General features: G+C 35.1%; 1 protein-coding gene across 1 annotated transcript in view; it reads left to right on the top strand.

Annotated features, from left to right (window-relative positions):
• The window catches only part of RYR2 (ryanodine receptor 2), a 347,696-nt gene that overhangs the window by 127,180 nt on the left and 194,926 nt on the right, over positions 1-25,590 (top strand). Inside the window, 5 exon segments of the mRNA XM_031552189.1 lie at positions 3,169-3,243; positions 3,900-3,978; positions 5,084-5,196; positions 17,001-17,100; positions 21,203-21,299. Of these exon segments, the coding sequence (XP_031408049.1) occupies positions 3,169-3,243; positions 3,900-3,978; positions 5,084-5,196; positions 17,001-17,100; positions 21,203-21,299 (464 nt within the window).

Here is a 25,590-nt window from a genome sequence, read left to right as displayed (position 1 = left end):
AGCAAATCAAAATCATGGTAGATAATGTGGAACATTTACTTGTAGTAGCTTGTGCAGGATAATTTTAGGAGTTGCAGGTGAAAGTCATTTTAATGAATGTCTGAAATATTTGAAAGCTTTTTACGTAAAGAAAACTTGTAAAACAAAATTTTGTTTGAAATTTCATTATTTACTTCCAGCAAGTCTTATTTTCAATGTATTCTAAAATTTCAAATTTTGAATGCTACTAGAAATTTCCTAAAACTATGATGGTGCACTTCATAGGATTCTAGAATATCCCAAATTGAAAGGAGTCAAAAAGAATAATTGATTCCAACTTTTGGCTTCAGAAAGGACTACCTAAAATTTAAACCATTTGCTTTGTTTTGGAATGTTGCATCTTTGCCATAGAAGTCCAATCACTAAATTGTATTTTGGTTTTCAATTAAGTTTCATTTGTTTAATTAAATTTTATTTTATAAGTTTACGAAGTTATAGAAAATTCAGTTCTCTATAACATTATAGGTAGGAATGGATTCTTTTGAAAATCAAAGACACACTTAGTTGACAATTATGGCCCAATAACTTCTTACTACACACTTTCTGGCATAAAAATGAGTGCTAAATATTAAGTAGATACAAAATGAGCTTTTAAGATAGAAAATTGACTTACAGACATGTATGTAACCTGGTAATCTTCAAAATGAAAGACATTTTCATTGTCCCAGCTTGCTCTTCTGTTCTGTCCTGTATTTTTCTGTGTTTCAATTTTTCATTCTCCTTCTATCTATCTGGCTTGATTATAATTGTCTCTCAGAAATGTTGAAGCAGAAGATATTCCAACTCTTTGTTTTCTGGCTAAAAAAGAGGAACAGCAAACTCCCTTGTATTTTTTAATTGGTTAAATAATTATTCTTAGGTAACTTTTTTCAAGAGAACTAAAATAATACTTAAACAAACAAAAAAAACAAAACAGTCCCCCCATTAACTGGCATTTTTTGAGCCAGTCTTTCTTCTGATTCTGTAGAAAGGGAGTATTTAGCAAAACAGTTGTTAACAGATAAATCGGTATGCCCCAAATAAGGGCAAGTTAACACAGCTGTGATAATTCCTACATTCTTCTCAGGTTTTGTACAACTGGCAGCAAAATCCATATATATTATGTAAAATTTACGGCTAGTAGTGTAGAATAATGGCAGAAATGTTACTGAAATATCAGGATATTTTCCATATTAGTGATTTTATTGGTTGGATGGCTATGCTTGCTGTTGATAAAGCATCTGGGTAAATCTGAAATTTTAATAAGACAGTTACTTCAGAGTGGTTTTTCTCCACTTCCTCATGCGGATATGCAGCAGATTCTCAGCTTTCTTCTTTGGCATTATGTTCCTGACATTATCAAATGTCTCTGTCCTTCCTTGTAGAAAAAGCAGCAGTAGTAATGGTGGTTCAAAGCTAAAACTTCATGTTTTACTGTCAAGACTGTGTCCATGACAAAGACTCTGACTTTTCTTAATAAAAATCATGTCAGTCACTCTTCCAGAGAGATTGCTGGAAGTGTCTCCTTGCATTTTAACTGGCATTGCAGTTTGTTCAAACTCAAAGTATACTTTGTGTCCATCAGGATATTCTCTTCTTATTAAAGATAAAAAACCATAAATTCTTGGCAGCTGCTTTCTCTTTTTTTTCTTTTTTTTTTAACTACTAGATTTCTCACAACCTCTATATATAGGTCAATAGATAACCAAATAACTCAAAGATCAAGAAATATTATGTTAATGGATAAACGTTAAGGAAAGATGATGAGTACATGAAGAAAAGAAATCATGGGTTGTCAGCAGAGCCGTTTGGTGAGATCGATCTTCAGCACTGAAATGAAGATGCCATAGAGATTGCATAGCATGTCTCCCTCCAATTTATTCTGTAATGAATTTGATGCTTCATTCAAACACAAGGTCAGCCTGCTATGGTAAAAGAAAGGGTAGGAATGCCTCATGAAAGGAGCTAAATTAGGTGTCTTACGTGAAAGAATATTCCTTGCAAGTAGAAATAGTTATCTATGGTTGAAGAGCATGATGTGCATAATGTTGTGTGTAGTGATCAGATAAATGTGGATTTAAGCTCCTAACAGTGTATTGTCAGCCAGTCTCTACTCCTGATTGGTGTCAGTCAGATGAATCTCAGGTTAAGGAATTTGTTGATCTTCAGCAAAACCTGGAAGGTTGCTTGTGCTTTAATGAGATTATTTGTTCTTTTGAGTGTTTAACCTGATTGTAGATAAACAGAAACTGTGATGAATGCATTGTTGGGGGGAGGGAGGGGGGAGAAGCAAAAAAACAAAGTAGTTTCTTGAGATAACTTTTATTACCATAATTTATTTCAGAAAAGATTTATACTGCGCTTCTCAAGTGGAACATTTCTTTGGACCTAATTTCTGAATTTTCTGAACTCCTCAAATTCTCTTGAGTTGTCTTGGTTGTCTTTGAGCAGTTGTCTGGCCTAGCAGATAAGGAATTCTGTCTAATAGTATTTAAATGCTGAATCAAATTGTTGAAGCAATCTTAAAAATGCTGTTCATAAATGTGGTTGATAAATAATTAGTATTTTCCAGTGAAGCCAGGGGCAATACACAAGAAGCTCACTCCCTTGGGAGATCTCTTCTGTATAAAAATGAGGAAATAAAGAGAGATTTAAGACTATATAACAGCGTAGAGGGTAGTACAAAGTACAACAGAGCTGCAGTTCTCTGGAGGGTCTTCTACTTTCAGCCCAGGCAAGAAGGATTCAAATTTTATTCAATATATTTTATACCTGACTTGTGACTGGGCACAAAATACAGCATTTTCCATTGTTAGTAAGTTGAGGAACTCTAAATGGAAAAAGTCAAGAGCTTTTAGATATGCTTATCCAGATTCTACCCAGGATCTGTCCCAAGAACTTTAAATGTTCTGACTAAAGCTCTCTATATTCATAGGCAATTAAAACTAAGGTGAGAACATTTAAAAAGCTATGTTCTTGACCTAAGATTTGAGAAGGATTTTTTCAAGAAACATACTTCTCTGTGACAAGGGCAAATATAAATTGTCCAGAGATTGATTTATTTTTTTTTTTTTAAATTATTTCATTTTTGTTTATTTTGCAAAAGGCCTGACTTTTTTCCAACATATCAGTATATTATTTCTTTTTCAGTCTGCACAAGGTGGTGGTCATCGAACGCTTCTCTATGGACATGCAATCCTGCTGCGCCATTCCTACAGTGGTATGGTATGTAACAAGATTTGATAGCAGTAATGATTTATTTGCTGTATGAAAGCAATGTTTGATTGTACCTAGACTGTTGCCATTTATTCAAGTTGGGAGAACTATTCACATCAAAGAGGCTTTTTACCCTTGCAGAAATGAAGTCCAGTTCCATACTGCTGAGTTCTCTGCTCATCAGTCTATGCTAAATTGATAGTTTTCCATTGCTTTTCCCTTGAATATTACATATTTCATAAGCTGTGACTGAATCAGAAGCTAGCTGGCAACCTATTGGAAAAAGAGTGGGAAAAGAAATTCACTCATGCATGTATATTTTGCCTTACTTTTTAGTTCCCTGAAGAATTATACAGGTTCAGAACTGCTTAACTATGAATGAGTCTTCATGGAACTGAACTTTGACGTAATCTATTTCCGCTCTCGCTATTCCTATCTCAGTGGAAAGATAACCTGGGTAAAGCCTGAGAGCTTATTTTAGAACATATATTTTGATCAAGTGTCCTTGAGAGCCATACAGATTTGCATGCATTTATTTATGTTCTTGACAATAACTAGTTGGCATCATTTAAGAATTGCTGTTGTGTAAGCAGATTTTTAGATTCTAGTGTGTTATCAGACACAAGTGCAGGCACAACAAATGATGTGTGCTTTTTTTCTGTTAGTATCTGTGCTGCCTCTCAACATCTCGATCTTCAATGGATAAGCTGGCTTTTGATGTAGGATTGCAAGAGGACACCACAGGTAAACAATAGTTTTTTAAACTACATAATGAGGAATACTTTCAATCTAAAAATCAGAATAGAGACCTATACAAACACATAAACAACATAAAAATTAAGACTATTTTAAGAACTAAAGAAGCAGAAGTTAATATTCTTGTCTTTTACACATTCAATATCTACATTTTCTAGTAGACTTTGTAACTTATTTTCTGTGAAATAGAAGCACATCTATTGATATTTAAGTTTAAATTTATAACAGAGAATATAAGTAAAGGAAAATTTTCAAGTTGCTTTGACTGTAGGAGCCTTCTGCTGAGATTTTTTTTGAACTTGAGTTGTTTTTAGTGAAGATTCTATTAACGTTTAAGAACTTTCAGTGATATGGATTTATTTGTATTTTTGAGAGCAATAGAGCTTCTTATGCTGCCATCATTTTGATGGAGATGCTTAATTAGAAATTAAGTTTGCTCATTTTTTAAAGCATTGCTGTCGCTAAGATTAATAATAATAAAACAATTAAGTGAATCCAAAGTGAAATAGCTTATTCTAAGAAGTGCACTTTTCTTGCAAGAAGTGTATCTGAAGACAAGGTTTTATCATGAGAACAAAATTTTTAACTTTAAAACATTCTAGGGAATTACCAAGTGTCAGTAAAAACGGAAGAGCATAATTGAATTTTGACTTTTATTTTAAACATTTAGATGTTTTTTTGTGCATGTTGTTTTCCTTTTTTTTTTTTCTTCTCCACATAGTTGTCATAATTCTTATAATTCATATATCTTCAGAATATTTTTCCCAGAACATAGGACACCAAGAAAGTGACAGGGAAATTCTTTAGCAAGGGTAGTCTGGACTGGGTTGCAATGAAAACACAAAGAGCCTCCTTCTTGCCCAACTCCGCAATCTCTGTTGCAGAGGTCTTGTCGGCATGGTTGTATTTTTTAGGTGTTTGGCAGATTAGTGGTACAGGAATGATGCTAATTATTGAAAACACATGGACACTTGTTTTATCCAGCTGAAAACTGGGTCAAAACTTTTGGACTGAGGTAATTGTAAATGTAATAGCAATACCCTTTCATTTTCTTCCCAATTTCTTTCTCTCTTGTTACTCAACAATGATAAAGGTGAGGCATGCTGGTGGACTATCCATCCTGCTTCTAAGCAGCGATCAGAAGGAGAAAAAGTGCGTGTTGGAGATGACCTTATTTTAGTCAGTGTCTCTTCTGAAAGATACTTGGTAAGTAGTATAAGAATCTGAATGGTGCCTTCTTTATAGAAGAACAGTTCAAAAAGGTATTGCACTAAAATTTTGTTTACATTTCAATCTCCACAAAAATATAGTATGGTTTTTAAACTGGTATTTGATAACAAGTTGCAAAAAAAAAAAAAGCACTGAATATCTGCAGTGAGACATTGATATGTAAATTATTTGTTTTGTTTTTGTTTAAATAATGGATAGAAGTTGAAAATTTTTCTAATGAAAGAAAGAAGAAAACTTAAAGAAATCTTCTGAGTTACATAACTGAGATATCAGTAGTCCCTATTAAAGTTGTGAAGTTCACAGCACTGTCATATGAATTAAAACTCTATACTAAATTTTTGAAATGTTTGAAATGGTTTTGAAGAGGTCTATATTCTCCTAGGATTATGAATAGTATAGCATATAATGCTACTGACATACCGTAATTAAAATGCTTAAATTGTTACTTGAATGAATACTTAATTAAATATATGAAAGTATTTTAAAACTTTGAGTTAGCTGCCTTTTATCATTGGTTTAAATAACCTTCTTCCTCATCAAAGTACCTCTTTGGCACTTTAAGATTATTTATTGTTTTGTATTCTTAGGATTGTGAGCACCTGAGCTATTCTGTCTTAAACCAAAAAACCCAACAACGAAAACCAAACCAACCAACCCCAATAACAACTATGAAAAAGATCTAAAAGTAAGAATGTCAGTCCACTGGAAGTTTCTGTAAAAATCAACCCCAGTGATTTGGTAAATGTAGTTACAAATGAAAAAGGAACTGTTAAGAGGGCTTATTTTTAGCACTGTCAAGATGACTGTTACTGTTTACTCTGACTAACATTAATATAGTCTTTACTTCATTTTTATGTTATGAAATATTTCATAGTTTCTATGGTATTTAGAAAAAGAAGTGAAGAATTCAATGAGATGTAAAGTAATGTGATTTTTGTTTTTTTTTGATAAAATTAAACATGCTCTCCCTTCTTTTGAGAAAGCATAGAAAAGTGAGGATAAATTTATAACTTCAACTCCTAAATAAATCATAGTAACTTATGTAGTGAGTTATCTTTGTAAGTGGAAATTGTGACAACTTTCTGTTCATCTTTATATTTTAAAAATATTTTTAATTACTTCTAGGGTAATTATAATTAGATTCAGCGGAAAAGCAATTTACTCTGGACAAAACTAATACTAAACAGTATTTTGGGCAGATACTTCAGAAAAATGTAACCCCTTCCAATAAAGTCACATTTAGTCTTTCCCAGAATTGTAAAGATAATTCACTGACACTAAATATATACATCAAGTTCTTATTTTCTACAATGTGCAGTTGAAAAATTGTAATAATGTATGGATCCTAAAAGTAGTCTCTTACAAAGTAAGCACAGTATTTTCATTTAAAGTGTGGTGGAGTTGAATAGTTCCTATTTTCTGTGACACTTAAGGAAATGTAGTAACAAATACCTTTCACAATTGCTAGGGCTGTGGATGGATGAAGTTTTTTTTATAAATCCAACTTGACATTGAGACCAAGTAGTTTTGATTGAATCCAATTAAGGAATATTTTTTCTCTGATGGTGAGGAGTTCCTCAGATAGATCTTTTGACAGAGTGTGAAGTTTGGCAGGTTTCTGAGGGTTAAATTTATATATGTCATGTACTTAGTTGAAAGCTGAGGAAAAGTCTTATATCCAACCTTCTATGTCATAGTGTTGCAAGGAATGTGGTTGTAATATCACCATTTCCTATTACAGTTATTCCTCTCTTTTTCTAAGCAGTTAGCTATCTCTGAATCAAAAGAAGCCAGTAAACAATCTTGAGGGAAAGACTTGCGTATCATAACAACAGATGGATAGAGTTCGTTCACAGGCCATGACAACTGCCTTTTTCAAAATGTTGCCAGAATGTATTTTAATTTGTATAATGTAGAGCAAGCAGGAGGAATACATAATCCCAAATAATACAGAGTAGAGAGATGATTTGCTATCAATAGTGCTACCACTGAAATTTAAGCCAAGTTCTTCTATTTCATTTCTTGAGGCAATGCAGGCCCAGGAACTGGTGTAATATTTCCAGCAGGTTTTCCTTTCTTGGATATATTAGCATGCAATGCTGCTCTGAGTTTTGCCTCTGCCTATTGTTAATTACACGTCATGATAGCTTTCAAAATTACCGATTTTGAGTAGTTTAGAAATTAAGTTAATTTTATTTTCAGTCAAATTTGTGAAATCTCTGGAAAACGATAGTTCAGGTCTTTTAAACATTCAAGAAAAGTTCCTCAGACGTGAAATCCAAATACAAAATGCATGATAAAAATGAAAATTAGTAGCAATAAGGTCAGTGATATTCAGGCTGAGAAGTCAGGAAAGCAGGAAAGAGAATTAATCTTTGAAACCTTTGCACTGTGAATTCAATAGGAGGCAGAAATTCCTACACTGGAGTATGTGTGTAGTTGGTATCCTGACTAATGCTGATCTGCAGCTATGCTATGCAAATGTGCACTATAAGAAAAGGCTTTAAAGCTTATCATTCTTTAACTTAAATGATTTTCTTTTTTTAAACATTGTGAACTAGTGTCTTATTTCCTTTGAAGTGAAACCTTTTCATCAAGTATATTTATTTGGTCAAGTGATGACACTGATTACATTGTTCTCATTCAAAAATAATATTTTCTCAATTGAAACATATTACTCGAAAGGCGGAGTTGATACCATCTGTTGTGAACAACTGGGCAGCTTCCTGCATGCTGGAAAGGCACTCCTTCCTCATTCACTTGTAGGGACATATTGTTTATTTCAGCTCTTAGTTTAAATTCTTTTATCAGAGATTTTGGACCGCTCCATCTCACAAATAAATATCTGAACCTTTTATCGATGCAACGGGACTAGTTAACACAGCAACGTGTGATTCCTCCCCACTTGCCCAAGTAATTTCATTTTTTTTCCCTGATAAGTATGAAACAGTAGCTGGACTTTGTTTTGTTATTTGTGAAAGCACAATTCCATTCAATTTATAGTTATAAATAGGAAAAATGGGGTTTTTAAATATCATTTGAATCAGCATAAGCAAACCTGAAATGAGGGTAATACAGGCAACATGAAGTTGCTCTGTTATGCTGATCACAATGCAGTTCCCACAGAGTCTTCATACCATTTGAAATGTTATTGTGGAGGCTGGTAGATCTTCCCCGTTATTAAGGCTGTCAAGCTGTTCTGCCTTATGAAATGCTACTGCCAAGTGCTTATAATCAAGTGCTCAAAATGTCAAAATTCACTGAATAAAAACAGTAGCATCTATTTCTTCTTCTTTTCTTTTCTTTTCTTCTTTTCTTTTCTTTTCTTTTCTTTTCTTTTCTTTTCTTTTCTTTTTCTTTTCTTTTCTTTTCTTTTCTTTTCTTTTCTTTATTTTTTTTCAAACTTATCTGAGATTTTTTAATTTTTGGTTCATCCAGAAGTGGTCAGAAGACATTAAGGCTGAAGGATAAAAAATATGATTCACCTCAGTAAGAAAATTCATCAAATTTTCTTGAAAGCTTGGAGCATCTCATGCTTTACGACCAAAATATGAAATTAGAAAGGGTCATCTTGATATAGCACATGTGTTTTTTGATGACTAGGAAGGAAAAAAAAAAAAGAAAACCACCTCCCCACTGCACCTAAACATAAGAAAAGAAACATTCTGAAATACTGCAGTTTTTCCTTTAGTAGGTAAAGGTCTAGTGATTTTTTTTCCTGTTCTGCACCAGCTAGACTTCTCATTTCCCATGTGATGAAGTGTTGAAACTCCCTCCACAATGAATAATTAAATGCACCCCTACCCTGTTGAAACCAGCTGTTCCTTGTGTCAGTTGGGAAGGTGTGGATGAGGTCAGACACTGTATTGACATCTGAGAACTCGGTGCATCATGTGCTGTCACAGATCTGCTGCCAGTTGAGAAGTGTGGAAAATGTAACTATGAAAAAGTAGAAAGTTCAAAATCCAGGTGATCTAGTAGAAACAGGAACCTGAGACTGAAGTGGTAAAGAGGGAAACTGAGAGGAACTTGGTGAGAATCCCAAGTTAGGGGGATCATAGAATGCCTTATGTTGAAAGAGAACTTAAAGATCATCTGCTTCCAAGTTCCTGCTGTGGTAGAATTTTCAACCAGTAGATCAGGCTGCTCATGGCCCCATCCAACCTGGCCTTGAAAGCCTCCAGAGATGGGGAATCCATAGCTTCTCTGGGCAATCTGTTGCAGTGCCTCGCTGTAAGAGTAAGATAGTTAATCTGAATCTCCCCTCTTTTCATTTAAAACCATTTTCCCTTATCCTGCCACTATCAGATCATGTAAAAAGTTGGTCTCCCTCTTATTTCTAAGCTTCCTTTAAGTGGTAGGAGACTGCAATGAAGTCTCCTCAGCTCCCTCACCCTTTCTTCATAGGAGATATGTTCCAGCTGTCTGATTATCCTTGTGACTGGCTCTGGACCTGCTTCAAAAGCTTCACATTTTTCTTGTGCTGATGTCCCAGGTCTAGATCCGCTACCCAGATGAAACCTCACAAGGGCAGAGTAGAAGGGGACAATCTCCTTCCTTGCATGGGAAACTGAAGGAAGGCAAGCAGCAAAGGATTATTAATATGTCATATGGGACAAATTTTGCTGAAGAGAGAGGAGTAGGCACCTGCTAGTGAAAACTTTTTTAGAAATTCTGGGCAGAAAAGTTGCACCATTCTGACAGGGAGAATTGTAAGAAGAACCAGTGGAATGGGACTTGGAATGAAGAGTGGCATGAGAGATGTTCAAAGAAAGAGTGGTGTGGCTGAGCCCCAGCTGCTGCGCAGAGATGCAGACAGGAATGTCTGGGGCTGAAAGATGAGAAAGAAATTGAGAAGGAGGAATTGTGGTGAGTTTCTGATGCATGGGAAGGAGGAGGCTGAGCAAGAAAAATGCCAGAAGGCCATGCTCAGACTTTGTAGATCTGAAGGTAACTTTTTGATACAGAAGAAAATATTAATTAGGATAGCAGGCTAGGCTGTAACTTGGTTGAGAAGCTGGTTTGGCTAGGTGAATACAGAGTATTGGGAATTAAGATTTAGAGAGGAAAAGAAAGTGGCAGAGGCCTGGAATGATTAAACTAGATAGTTGCCTTCAGCAACTGTCTAGGAAACCTACTGTATTAAAGAACATCTGTCACACATGGTAGTGCTGACAACCTACTCCTCCTGGTGATTTTCTGTTAGTTTAGGTGATGTGTGCCTAAAAAGTTGTTTTAAAAGTTTATTCTCTGCATCTCATTCATGTGGGTGTTAGTGTAATGCCACCTACTATAACTCTGATGGTTTCTTTTTACTTTAAAAATAAGAAGTTGGAAAATGATATATAAAGTACAGCATAAAAATAATTTTCTTACACTTTCAAAAAATTGTAGGTGTTAGAAAATGTGAAAATACCCAGAACTAATATGTGTTATGAAATCACCAAATGTACAGTCACAGTAGCTTTGTATGGAACGCTATCTCAGTGCTGATAATAGAAGTTTAAAGGCTGTGTCAGTCCTTGGTAGCAGAGAAGCTATAGAACAAAAGACTTTGAAGATGAAATATCAAGCTGAGAATTGAAGTTGGAAATGAGCATTATGATGCTTAACTGATTGTTTTCCTGGAGAGTTAGATTCTCTGTCAGACTTTGCTGTGGAATTTACTGAGTAGATAGTCTTTTATAGCAGTCTTGTTTTCAAAGGGAACTGAGTCTTTTTTATCTTACCAGCTGGATTCCTAAGTCATGGCTCTGAGGTCTCCTTCTGCCTGAGGTTGAAGTGCCAGAGTTTCTCAGTCATTATGTCTGTCACAAATGAGAATGAAAACTGTGCCTTAAGTATTAGGGCTGCATAGAATGCAATTTATGGTGGGAATAAACTGTTTTTGCAATCTCAAATTGGGGTACTCTAGGTTAATGAAACTTTCTTAGTGTAAGCTAATGTGCATCTGCTCCTCATTGGGAAATGGTGCTATCATGCTACTCCTTTGAGGTTTTGAGAAAATGATTTCATTAGTATTTGTTTTATTTTTGAAGTGCTGTAATTTACCGTAGCAAGAGAAATGCCTGTGAGGAAATTAATAATTCTCAAGACTTTAAAAAATTGACTGTGCTGAATAAAGTGTGAGGCTACAGACTGAAGATTGAGGAGGAAACAAAATGCTAAACAGCTATTCATGAAATGAGTTCCTTTATCCTGTATTCCTCATTAATTCTATGAGACAGCAGTTCCTTGGAAAAAATCACATCGGATCATGTCATTGGAGAATGTAATACGTTGCACATACTAGAACACCTTCAGTTGCTATAGACTAATTTGATATTTCCTAATTTTTGATGCTTGCTTCTGCAAAATTAATAATGTTTAGTTAATGAAAGCACTTGTTTCTAATTGTAATACATGATAATAATTTGGAATGGTAGTAGCTGATGTACCTTAGTGGTCAATGACTCAATGTCTGGATGGAGCTCTATGACAAGTAGTGTCTCAGAGATCAGTACTGGGACCAGTGCACTTCAGCATTTCATCAGTGACATCACTGGTGGGATCAAATGCATTCTCAGCAAGTTTGTGAATGACAACAAAATGTGTGGTGTGTTCCATAAATCCAGAAGACAGGTTACCATCCAGAAAGACCTAGACAAGCTTGAGCAGTGGGGCCGGGTGAAGGCCCATGTAAGGTTCACCTGGATTGTGACAGCCCCAACTATCAATATAAGCTGGGCGATTGAGCACAACTGTAATAAAATGGTCATAGAATCAAGGGGGTACTGGTGGATGGCAAGTTGGACATGAGCCAACAACCACTTGCAACCCAGAAAACCAACTGTATTCTGGACTGAATCAAAAGAAGCATGGTCAGCTGGTTGAGGGAGGTGAACCTGTCCCAGTGCTGTGCACTGGTGAGACCACACATGGAGTACTGCATCTGGGTGTGAAGTCCTCAGTACAGGAGAGATGTGGACCTACTGGATAGTGTCAGATGAGGGCCACAGAAATGATCCAAGAGGCGGAACAGGACAGACTGAGAGAGCTGAGGGAAATCAACTTTTTGGAATGTTTTGAAACTAAAGAAGGGAGATTTAGATGTCAGGAAAAAGTTTTTTGCTGAGAGAGCGGTGAGGTGCTGGAACAGGTTGCCCAGAGAGGTTGTGGATGCACCATCCCTGGAGGTTTATAGCCAGCTTGGATGGGGCCCCTGGACTATTTGATCTAGTACTTGATCTAATGGCAGGGGGTTGGAACTTGGTGATCTTTGGGATCCTTTGAAACCCATGCCAATGTATCATTCCGTGAGTCTATTGTTTTAGTGGTTACAGCTCATAAAGTGAGCTAATATAAAGAAGGAAAATACAGATGCCACTATCTGTTTCCTCTGGAGTCTTTCTGCTTTCCTGCCATGCATCTGGATTTTTGCCTGCTGCCAGTCATGTGTTAGTGGATTAGAGAATATGTGGTGGTTGATTTGTAATGGAAGTTTTTGTGCATCTGCGGGCTTCAGTTACTACTCTCCCACTGCTGACATTACCTTTATGCTGTGTGCGGAAGCTGAAAAGGGTTGGTAGAGTGCTGGCTATTCTCCCCTTATCAGTTGAAAAGTTCTCTGTGTTTGCAGATTTACCACCCAGCTGTTAAAGACACTTCAGAGTAAGGCAAAGAAAACAGGGTACTTTTGGAACTTTAAATTCATATGGAATTTCCTGGGTTTTTCCTGCTTTAAGACAAAATTTGGATTTCCATTTCTTTTCTGCAGTGTAATTTTGTTTATATTTGTTCGAACTGTTTAAATCTATAAATAGATGTTTCAACACATATAAATGTCTGGACACTTTGAGACATAAACACTAAAAACTAATGACAAAAATTTTGGACTGGTACAGTTTAACACTTCTGTTTCTTTCTAATAACTCTTCCTTGTGACTGGATAATTTTATTTTGACAGCATCAGTATAACACTTGGAGTTACTTACAAAATATTTTTTTTTATTGCTGAATTGGGTTATAAATTTTAATATAAATGATACCTGATAATTAGAAAGATAACATGTTTCAGGTTCTAGAGGGTGCATCATTGTAATTTTTGGTTTTTGTTGAAGCTTGCCTCTTTTTATTCTTTGTTTGAAGGTTTTTTGTCCTTTTCTAATAAAAAAGGGAATTAAATTCTTGTTTTTTCTCTATTCGTTCTTTTTTCTGTTTGTTTGTTTGTTATAGATACAGTGATGTGCTTTTTTGTCGTCTTTGCCAAGATATAAATATCTCTGAGGTAGATATCTCTCTCTGTTGCTTCGCTTGCTCTCAGGCTGTCTAAAAAAAAGAAGAGAGACGTGTGAAGTTCTTTCCCTCACTGTGATGCATGCATTCTTGTTTGTGTACCTATTATGGGAATGTATCTATTCAGAACTTGTAACTTTCCAGATGCTCTTGAATCACTGAGAAAAGGCGCTTATAATGGTGCAAAACTGAAGTCTGTACTGATCTCTGCAATCATTTTAAGACTGAGAGAAAGGGAGAACAGCAAGGGCTGTCAAAATCTGAGTACAGAGAAGAAATAGACTGAACTTCATCCTTTTCCTGGCTACACACCTGTGGCCTCCATCTCTGCAACAGCTTATGCTAACTCTTATGAAGCAGTAAGGTTGTTGCCACTGTTGTGTGCAGCAATGAGGCATTCTGGGAAGCTTCTGCCTTTTATTCAGTTCTCAAATTGTGCCAGAGAAGAAGCTTTCTCAATTATTTTTCTTTTGCTATTCTCAAATTACAAATCTGAAAATAAAGCTGAAGACATAATAATGTAATGTGCAGATAAAAAAAAAATAGTGCTAGATGACGTGTTGATATCAATACATGTTAGCTAAGACAAATACTGAACAAAAGATTGGGTGTCTTTGTTTTCCTCTTCACACATATATGTTTTGGAGAGCAAAAATATATATATATATTTTTTCTGGCATAAAGAGTATTTAAGTTGAAATAATTTGTATTTCCAAAGTACAGCCTGTATCTTTTCTCCATGGCATCTGTGTATTCCTTTTGTGCATACTGATAGCAAAATTGAAAATACATCATCTTGTTATTTGCAGATGTAGATGCAGTTACACTGTTGCAATCATTGCTGAAGTGTTCTTATGGAAATTACTTTGGTTCCTTAGCTCCTCAGTGAGCTTGAATTTGCTGTGCTCTTCTTGAAGACTTGGGAACAGAGATATGATTTGTTACTTTTCTACAGAGCAGCATAGAGTTCATAACATGATAGCCAGTTCAGTTGGGAAACCTGTAGTATTCTGGGAGATTTTAGTCTTTGAGTTTAAATGTGAAAAACTGCACTTAGACTGTAATGTTTACTTGTGATCATAAAATGTTGTAATTTATTTCCGAAATATTATTGGAAACCTGTGGCAGGTTAAATGTTATCTTTGGAGATATTTTCACGCTGTTAGGGAAGACAAATTTAGCTTTTTGGTTAAGCTTGGACACTTGTGCAGAGAGAATAATTTTGGAGAGAGAGGATGCTGGAGAACCTGCCTCTAACAATGAAAGCTAGCAGGATTAGAATAGACTCAGGACTCCCACATCCCAAATATTTCTGCATTGAAAATATTGTTCCTTCATACCTGAAAGACACGTGCCAGAAGTGGTCCTCATAGATGACAGCAAACTGCTGCTAGATATGGAGACTGCTCAAGATCACATGGAGTATCATGTCCACATCGTGAATGTTGCATTACAGAATTTTTCTTTTTGACAGTTTTATTCTGCTGAAAGTAGCAAACCAAGCAGATAAGCTCCAAAGAAATTACATATTAAATTAATTGGGCAGCAGATTATTTTCCAACAGTGCTGGGATCCTGAAATATAGTCTGAAAATCTAGGCAATGACAAAGAGGTTGGCATCTTTTTCACTTGTTCCTTTTTCTTTCTTTTTTTTTTTTTTTTCCTCCTCTATACAAGTGACCCAATTGACTCCTTGGTTATACACTGACAAATTGCTTCCTCTAGAGGATCAAGGCTTCATTTCATAGTTTGCTGTGGATGGTGTTCAGGGAAAAAAATTAGAACTTCATAGTCAAAGGAATCTTTTTATGTCTTCATTTGCAAGTTGAAGGATTCAGCAACCAGTCTAGGGATGCGAGGGAGAGAAAAGAACTTCTGACATATACTCTCTAATCTACTTTGGTGGTCATGTGTTAAGAAATGTATTCCAAATGTAAAAAAAAATATATAATTCTTCACTTAAGACATCCGTATTATAATCAGAGCTGTAAATGCAGGGAAAATAACTGATAAAAATAAATGGTACTCTCATGAGAGAAGTCAGAGATTAATTTTTGTTCTATGTTCTATCTATAACACTTAGCGTTAATTCAGTTGATACCACTGTGTGTGAAAATAAGTTCATTAACAGTACAAAGCCCCTAGTTATGGTAACTGCTCTGTTGATATCAGATCTAAGTGACATGGTGGTTATCCTCTTCCTCTTCTGCTCACCCGGAATGATATGCTCTTCAAATAAAGTAACTTCCTTGCTTGGTCGTGGTGTTTGAATTACTCATTGTCCCTAAATGGATTCTGTGACGTGATCTTAGTTAGACAAAATCTAACAATAAAAGGGCAGGAATGAGACTGGAGGTGTGCTGTAGACTGTAATTTCTCGGCATATTCTGCTATTGATTAAGTTTTGTAATTGTGGTAGGATGAAAGTGGTTGTTTCCTCAATAAACATCCTCTATTGCATGTACTGAGTGACACTGGTGTAGTAGAAAAAAATGGATTTGTGAGTTCTGTTACTTTGTATGTTCATAACTGTAACAGGCATAGACATGAATAAGCTGTTGTGCTATCTCATATACTTGCATGCAACCAGAAGATATGCAGCCAGGAGAACGGACTCTATGCGTGTTGTTGGGAATTACTTCTTTCTGCCCTCCATTGCCATGTTAGTCCTCTCTGTTATTAATGATTCTACCCCAAATGTGTTAATATTGGTCGGTCACAACACACAGAAATAGAGACAAATACTACTGTCTTTATGGTAGATCAATAGAATGATGTAGGACAAAGGCTTTACATAGGTGTGGTGTATAATATGCTAATGTGCCTTGAGCTTAGGACTTCTGAGACAATAATGCCATTGCAGAAGATGAAAATCACACAAACACTGAAAACGAACGAAGTTCTTAGAAGAGAATTCGCAGAAAAAGAAATGCACCAATTGAATTCTTAGGCAGTAAGCAAATCTTTCAGGGAAAAATATTTTCGGATTAACTTGTATCATAAAATATTTCTGTAAGAATATATTTTGGAAACCCCCTCATGTGCCTTGTAAAGTCTGTCATTTTATTTCTTTTATCTAATGACTTAAGGAAGCCAGCAGCCAAAAAATCTTTAAGTGCTGAGTTACACCCAAAATACAGATTAATGACACCTTATAGTATTCAGGCTTCATGGAAAATCCCATTATGTACAAAAGGAAGAGCACCAGTGTAAGATCCCTGCAGCATTTAATAATTGGTTCTTCAGAGTGTTTGCAGTTGTCTAGGACTCCAAAAGAGTTGACTGTTCTGTGTAATCTGTATCTGTTTTTTGAGGCAAATATGCTGTCTTAGTTTTCTAGCTTTATTTCCATTGTCTCCTGAACACAGTTTTGTCTTTGTGACTGATTTATAGTCAGGAAAAATGCGTGTATGATATAACAAAGAAAATGTTTAATACTATTACTGTAATTGCAGTGAGATTTGTAATTAAACCCTCAGTAAAAATCTCTCCTTTACTGTTTTTAGCATCTCTCCTATGGCAATGGTAGCTTACATGTTGATGCAGCTTTCCAGCAAACTCTTTGGAGCGTAGCACCAATCAGTTCAGGAAGTGAATTTGCCCAAGGTAAGATTTACTCTAATTGTTGAAAGATTGATGGTAAATGAAGAACCTGAAGAATCAATATTTTTCTGCCAAGTGTGACTGAAATAGAAGACTGAAGTTTCTCTTACATTTATTAATTAAACTGAATATTTAAATACAAATATTCTAAAAACAGAGAGGGAGAATTATGCTGGAAAGCATATTGGTGACTTTCTGCATCATTGTTTCTAAATACTGAAGAGATAATTAAAATCTAATTTTACTAAAGTTATATTCACACAGGTTTTTAAAAGATTTGTTTTGGTCCTGATTTCAACTGTTTACTCAGATTATTCTGATAAATGCAGTCCTGATGCATTTTCCTAAGACTGAGGAAAAAAAACTCCCATTGCTCAAGTGAAAACTTAAGTATGCAACTGAATCTCTTTTTGCATCAGTACAACACTTCTTTAATAGTTAAAAATCTAGTCAAACCGTGAATCTTAAAGAAACTTGGATCATATTAAAAACAAAAAAAAGATGATAGAGCCTGTTAGATAAATTCCCGTGTCCCTCAGGTATATGATCTAAGCATAGATTTTTGAGCATTTTTAGTCTTGGACTGGTTTAGTCTGGCAAGATAAGTGCTAGATTTGATCCAGAAACCTTCGCTTTGTTTTCAGTCACAGTCTCACTGGTAGACTGCCAGATAGAAGGAGAAGAGGGAAAGTAGAGAATTCAAATATAGAAAGTTTGAAACTGAAGGATAGAGAATAAAATGAACTGTGTGTACCAAGATAGGGCAGGGGAAAAGCAGAACAGAAGGTAATGAACTAGATGCTGAAAACTATGTGCTGATTTAAAGCAATCTGTTTCAGTTCAGGGCACATAATACAGAAAAATGGTCTGTATGTAAGTGGTTGGAAAGAATAATGTGTTTGTCCTTAGCGTCTAGAAAATAAGCAATAAGAGTAGGGAAACTAGGCAGGAATGCTGTTGCTGAACACAGGATGGAGTGAGAGAAAGAGGAAAAAACCCACAACATTTGGAAGACTAGTATACCTCTTCAAATAGATTACATTAGAAAGTGGATGTGGAAGGATGCAGGAGGATAAAACTTAACTTGTTGGGCAAGAAGAGAGGACTGAAAGTAGGATATAAAATCCTAGGAACTGAGTGGGAATGGTTTTGTGAGGAACATATAGTTAAGAAGTATGAAAGAGAAGAAAAGGTGGAGAGAAACAGTATAGAACAACTTTCAAAATTTATTCTATTTAAAAGCTAGGATTTTTTTTTTTTTCTTTTTGATAATGTAAGTTCTGTCAGAGAGAACTAAGTTAATATTAGTTGCACATGAAGAAAAAACTCTCATCTTTTACATCCTGATTTTTCTGTAAAGCCCTATGATTTTTAGATTCTTGCAGCATAATTCCTCTTGTAATAGAATCTTACAGGTCCTTCTGTTATTCCCTGGAAGTTTTGTGTACAACTTTTTAAAAATACAAAACACTGAATCTTTACATTAGTTCTCTTTATTTTTTTTTATTAAGCATTTCTGTTTGCAATTTTGCTTGTTCAGATTTCAGAGAGAGCATGACCAAATCTCTACATACTCTCAGTGTTTTATACTATGGGAATCGTTATGCACATTCAAATCGTCTGAGGTGGCTTCTGTCGTGATAGATTATTAAAAATGCTAATGCATTACTTACTAGTATCCTCAACTACACTGGGAGAAACATTCTGTTGATGCTTTCTACCTTCCAACCTGCATAACTCCATTCTCCTTGTCTTTCCACCAGCACTTTTGTGGAGTTCATATCAGTAAGTCCAGTGTCTTACTAGCTGAGACTCAGGTTTGTGCTACATTACATCTCCCAGATTGGCAAATTTCAATATTAAGGCTTGTCTGGCAATTTGGGACACAATGTCAGAATATTGGGATGCAATGACAGAATTTTCTGTCCACAATGACAGAATATAGTAGTATGTTATGTGTTTGTACCCCCAGAAGATCGTGTGAAAATAACGTAATATCATTTCATTAGCTGTGCTTTTTCTACATTTACATTTCTGTGCATTTGCTTTTCTTTTTTGCTTTACATTTGTATTTCTACTTGTCTCAAATATAGAGCAGTATCTTGTTGAGCAGTATTCTTTTTTTTAAGAGAAGATCAGCTGGAGCTCTGTGAGAATTAGAGTAAAATCTTATTCTAGCAAATCCAGCAAATGCTACTGTAATCCAAGATCTTTTCTTGTGATTGCTGAATGACTATGGCATTTAGTGTGTGTGATCATGCTATATATGCTTCAGTAATACAATATCCAAACTGGAGAAAATTACTTCAAAACAGAGGAAGAGGAAAATAAAGCCAATTTTGTTAGGCTATTCTAGTATTTGATCCTGTCTTAATCAAAACTTCCAATTAACAATAGATTAATAACTTTTTAGCCTTTTGCTATTCTATTTGTGTTCACAGAGAGAAAAAATGCTTTTATTCTTGCAGGACTTTAAAATGAAAATATTGTATACGCAGTCCATAAAATGAAAAAATGTTGGAGTGAGATACATAAATGAAAATGATTTCTTTTTATATGCATTTGTGCAAAACTGCTGTCCTGGTTTTGTCAGTATTTTGTATCATGACATCATATGGCAAGCTGTTTAGTAGTGTCAACAACAGTTGGCATACACAGAAGTCAATTTAACAAGTCAAAACAGAGTTTAGAGTCAGATCAAATAATTTTGCAATTTTTGTACTGTGATGTAAGCGGGGATGAGGTGGGGGGCACTTTTAAAAAACAAGAAAACAAAAAGAAAACTACTCAGGAATGAACACCTCTATATTTATATTGACAAAGTTCAATATAAAAGTTACTAAATATTATTACTGCTATCTGGATATAGCCCTCCGTGTTAAATCAAGAGTTTAAAGTTGAGAAATTAAATGCTGAGGTTAACCATATGAATGCCAATCTGATACTGAATTTAAAAGTTAAAAAACAAAGAAAACAAAAAACCGTCCTGAAATGTTTCCAGATATATATTTGGGGAAAAAAAATCTTGACTGCGCATTAGCATCAAAGTAAACCTATGAAATTTGTATGGTTATGTGTGTTGTCTTCAACACTGTTTTCCCCTACGTCTTTGTCTAACTGTGCAGATCTCTAACTTACATATTGTTTATACAGAAATAGCTTCAAATCACTATTCCAATGAAATTTATTTTTAATATTTTTGCCACAATATTTTTGCAAAGGAATTATATTCCCAAATATTGCTGAAAAGTGGAATTTAATATGAAACAGTTCTAGCAAGAAGGAAAGATGAATTTAAAAATTCTGTGTACTGTAAGCACTTGTTCAGCTGAGAAAAAACACTTGAATTGCACTTAAGAACTACTAAGACTTAGTGCTCTCCAATTACTAGGTTATGATACAATGTCTGTAGGATAACAAATTGAATTCTTTTTAAAGTCACATCTATGGAACAAAGAGGCTATTGGGAAGTCATTTGCTTTATTAATATTTTTACTGGTTAGAATTATGAATTTGTTTTCAGTTCCTGACACCAAATGTTGAGATGCTATGCTTTAATTTTAATGTGCTTTAATTAGTAAAAACATTTATCTGTCCCTGTAAACTGGAGAGCTAAGTGTTTGGCTTTGAATTTGCTTATACGGTGGTAATGTATTCTGTATAGGGGTTTATCTTCGGTGTCCCAGTAAATCATATTTGCATTTGGGACTCAAACAGAGTTTTAAGTAGATCTTTCCAGATTTTCTCACAGGAAACTTGAAAAAACAGTAAAAATAATTCAAAATTTAATGCAGGCACACACTTGTGTATTGTTAGCATTTAAACTGGAATCTGTTTCTGAAATAGAGGTCAAAAACGAGCAGATAAAGTTTCAGCTGGACCAGTCTTTTTCTGAGTTGCGCTAATTCTATATGATCCCTTTTCTGTGACTTCCTCTTGATCTGTTCTCTTTTGCTTGCTGACCTGGAGCTCTTCTCACTTGAGTCTCCAGGGTGTGGGATATCTTCCCTTTCCTCCAACTCTCTTCTTAATGTAACTTCACAGGTCAAAGAAAAAAAAACACAAAAGAAAACTGATTCACTTTATTTTCTTCTCTTCATTAAAGGATATCTGATAGGTGGGGATGTTCTGAGGTTGTTGCATGGTCATATGGATGAATGCTTGACGGTCCCTTCGGGTGAACATGGAGAAGAACAAAGGAGGTAGGATTCCATCTTAGAATAGTATAGTAATGGAAATGACTGATTCAATATTAAATGTCAGTAAAAGCATAAATTTTGGAAGGATATTTTGATGAGATGAATCATTCATAAGAAGAAATGTAGTTGAGGTGAACTTTGCACATTAACTTATTGCTTTAGTTTTTTATTTATCAATATATTTCTGGGTGTAAAACAGTGCTATCTGTTGAAAGTGGACTTGGTCCAGCAGTATGAAACAAAATGCACTGAACACTAAGCGTCTGAACTAAACTTTTCATGCTTTATTTTATTCTTGTTTCCTAGCCTAAAATCAAATCTAGAAAAAGTGCCTCCAACCTTTACATCTGTTATTAGTTGGGTTGTGATGTATAAAATAGCATGTGAACCCAATATTTAAGGTTATTTTCTAATTAAAAATGTTACTACTGTTGTCTGTTTTATTCTTAATCATTTATTATTTTTGATATTATTTTATAGTGATTTTTGATAACATCATCATGTTTACTGACTTAAAAATACTGTGAATGAAATATATTGTTGTCTGTACTGCTTTTTTTTTTTTTTTTCCTATACAACATATAACACCTCAGTACACTATATATGTAGACGACTGCTGAGTCCTTCAAGGCTACTACTATGGGTATCAATCTCAGGTGTACTTGATATAGTAGTGTATAACTTAATTTACAATTATTTTATTGATTAAAGGAATATAGAATGGAAGTAGGGAAGTGAGGATGACTCAGTATATATTTTCTCCTTGAGTTAATTAATAAATCCAAATGGTGAGAAGGCTGGCGCTCAGACTGCAGGTGTCTGAATACTGTGATTGTGTGGGTGAGTTAAAATGTAAGAGTAGAACTAAAATCTCTTCATTTGCTCGAATAAAATATATCGTAAACTTCAGTAGATTTATTCATGCCTTCCTCTTGAAAAATGCTAATTATTATTGTTTATTTGGCAGAAATCTGGAACTAGATGATTTTAAGGTCCTTTCCAATTAAAACCATTCTAGGAGTCTGTAATACTGCTTGTTTAATCCATCATACCGTCAGCTAGATGACTGCATTTCCATGATAAAGTACCATTCATTCTTTTTCAAATGAGTTTGTTTTGTTCTATACCTTGTAAAGACAGGAAAGAATGACTGAACAATGACATTAGGAATAGTAAGACTTGAAGTTGAAAATATGAATGAGAAATCTTCAGTTGTTTCCCAGTTTCAGTTGATGAGTTGGTGATTTTTCTGGGTTTATTTATTTGCTTATTTAAGGACAGCTCTCACTTCTCATTTTTAGACAGGAATAGATTTTAAACATAGAAGACATTTCAAAACTTTGAAAGCTTAAAATGTAATCAGCTCCTGTTTAATGTTATTTATAACGTAGTAGATCCATTATAGCATAGAATTTATTTTCGCTTTTACTACGTCCCCTGGAATATAACAGAGAGGATAAGATAAATAGGATCCTACACTGTTTGCTCACATTTCAATTCAAATCGTGCAAAAATCACATTATTAATTCACAATTGTAGTGTAATTGCACATATGTAAGATGATTAAGCACTTCAGAAATGAACTTTGACTTTTAAGAACACATGAAGAATTACTTGCAACAAGACTAACTTGCAAAAGCTGCAGTAAAAGATTGCTGAATTGCTAGGCAAGAAATAGACCATTCAATTTGCTTGTGCAGTATGTTGGATCTTTTTGTCTCAGTTAGTAGACTGCAGGTCAGTGCCTAGAAGTAGATGATTGTTCTCCCTGCACTGTCTCCCTATTCTCGTGGCTGTACAGTGCCCTGAAGCATTCAGAACACATCTATGTTGTGTCCTTAATTTTATTGAGAGTAGTACCAAGAAACATCATTTCCCAGTGCGTCATATATACCAGCTTTCATATTCTCTTGTTGTTCAGGAGCTTCATTTGATAGACTAAAAATAAAGCTTCGTTTCTTTTTTTTCTCCTGAATTCTGTCTTTTTCTGAACTTATTTTTTTTTATAAATATAGATTATTTTTATGTATAAATGTTAAATATAATCTATGACAATTTTTAATTTTACAGAGTACTTTGTGCCCCACGTTTTATGCCCTAGAATAATGGTTTTATTCTGTCATGTTGCCTGTTATCTAAACCTAGGGATGGATGAATTGTTTTGATTTGAAGGATCCTCCTAGGTAGTTTCTAAAATTAACTGCTGTTTTTCTCTATTCTTAGTATATTGGTATAGGTAAATAAATTTGAATATAAAAGTGTTCCAGAGATTACCAGAAGGCCAAAATAATACAAAAAAATACAACACATTCTCATGCTATTTATACTTTGATGGAGCAGCATCTAGCACTGCAGGGACCTACAGTACAGTGACAGTGCAAAATGTATTTTTAATTACAAGATCTAGCAAAGCTCACTTCAAGGCAAGGTCATCAAAATCTTCACAGGAAGAGGCCTAATACACTGGGAGAAGTAATCCTATAAACAGCTTATAAAATTATCTTGTCTCACAATTTGTTCTGAATATATACTTTGTTTCATCATTTAGTTACTGAGCTGGAGATTGGAAGATTTGTGTCCTAAGAAAGGGCTTCCTTGAAGATCTGCCTGCTCTGCTTTGCTCACTTGTCCTTGAAGACATTTTACCAGGGGATTTTGTTGACTAACTTCCTGAAGAGCTGGAATTTAGCTCTCCTCAAGTTTAGCATCTTGATTTTACTTTTCGTCTGTCCCATATCTCCCAGGACTGTGAACTCCACCACTGCATGGTCACTACAGCCACAGGTCACTCATATTACCAGTCGGCTCACTTGTGCTTGTGAGCAACAGGTCCAGTATTGCATTGCTCCTGGTGGGACTATTACCTGGCTCAAGAAGTTATTCTTGGTGGATTCCAAGAGCTTCCTGGATTGCCTTCAGCATACTGTGCTGCTTTTCCAGAAGGCATCTGGGTGGTTGATGTCCCCCAGCAGGACGAGAGTCTGACACCACAACACCTCTTTTAGCTGAAAGAAGAAGGCTTGACCAATAGTCTCTACCTGGTCAGGCAGCCTGTAGTAGACAGTAACCACAGGCTGTTGCTTCAGTCTCTATCTCTTACTTTGAAAGCTTTCAATTTGCTCATAGCCATTCTTCAGGGACTTCTCTTCACATTCTATTCCTTTCTTGAAGGAGGGCAATGCTTCCTCCCCTCCTTCCTCGCCTTTCCCTTCTAAATAGCTTGCTAGCCATCAATAGCCAGTCTGGTCATGTGAATCACCCCACCAGGTTTCAGTGATGACAACTGCATCATGGTTTTCTAGTAGCATGGTACCTTCTGGCTTCTCTTGTTTCTCAAGCTGCGTGCTGGTTAGAGTTTGTTCTTTTCTTCAGAGATTTGAGATTCAGATAGCTGCTTTTTTTGTTTCTTATATACACAGTCCAGACTGTCCTCTGCTATGTCTCTTTCTTCTTTATAAGTTCATAGTAAGGTTTTGTAATTCAAAGACTTTTTCTACTTCTACCCACTCACGAGCATCTTCTGTACACTTCGTAACCTAGATATTTTCTCCACCCTATCGATGTGAATCTCTGCTAACTCTGATAGCAAATGGGAATTTTTGTTGGTTATTCACGTCGTTAATAACAATGTTGCATTTGTCCTGGTAATATTATTTGATATGGTTTTTACTAGTGTCAATTTCAGAAAGGGTAAATGTGTTATGAATCATACTTCCTTTTCAGAACACATTTTTTCTCAAGATTATATAAAAAGAAATGTGGTGTATCCTATCAATTACAATTCTTATTCAAAGCAAGTATTAAGGAAGTTGGTTTGAACAATCTCAGAGCAGTTTTATACATACATTTTCGTGGAAGGAGTAAAAAGTGAATCTTAGATTTCTTATACAAAAGAAAATGGTATAAGAATGTCTTGATTATGAGTTTATTCAACTGCTGTGGGGTGAGAGTTAGTATGAATATTGTTTTGGTAAAGGCAGTGTGATTAAAAATTGAGATCTTTTACACAAACCTAACTTCTCCACATTTTTCTGTAGAGAAAGCAATATCTAGCTAGAGGCTATGTTCTAGTGCTTTTTATACCTTCAATCTTGCTTATAGAAAGTCTTGCTGCTCCATTCTTGACCCCAGAGTCTGGGCTTTTGCTTTTGCTTCCTGGTAGGGGTCCTTAATCCCAGCTTTCTCAGTCCAAGCTGTGGTATAACTGATTCTTTTGTGGAGAGACTGTCTTTATACTTCTATACCCCTTTATTCATATCAATGTAAGAGATATTTTAAGGATTCTTTTTTTTTT

This window comes from Meleagris gallopavo, chromosome 2, assembly GCF_000146605.3.
Source record: "Meleagris gallopavo isolate NT-WF06-2002-E0010 breed Aviagen turkey brand Nicholas breeding stock chromosome 2, Turkey_5.1, whole genome shotgun sequence".
In the NCBI taxonomy this organism is placed as follows: domain Eukaryota; kingdom Metazoa; phylum Chordata; class Aves; order Galliformes; family Phasianidae; genus Meleagris; species Meleagris gallopavo.
Note: the sequence above shows the minus strand (reverse complement) of the source record. Positions and strands in the feature narration are given on the sequence as shown.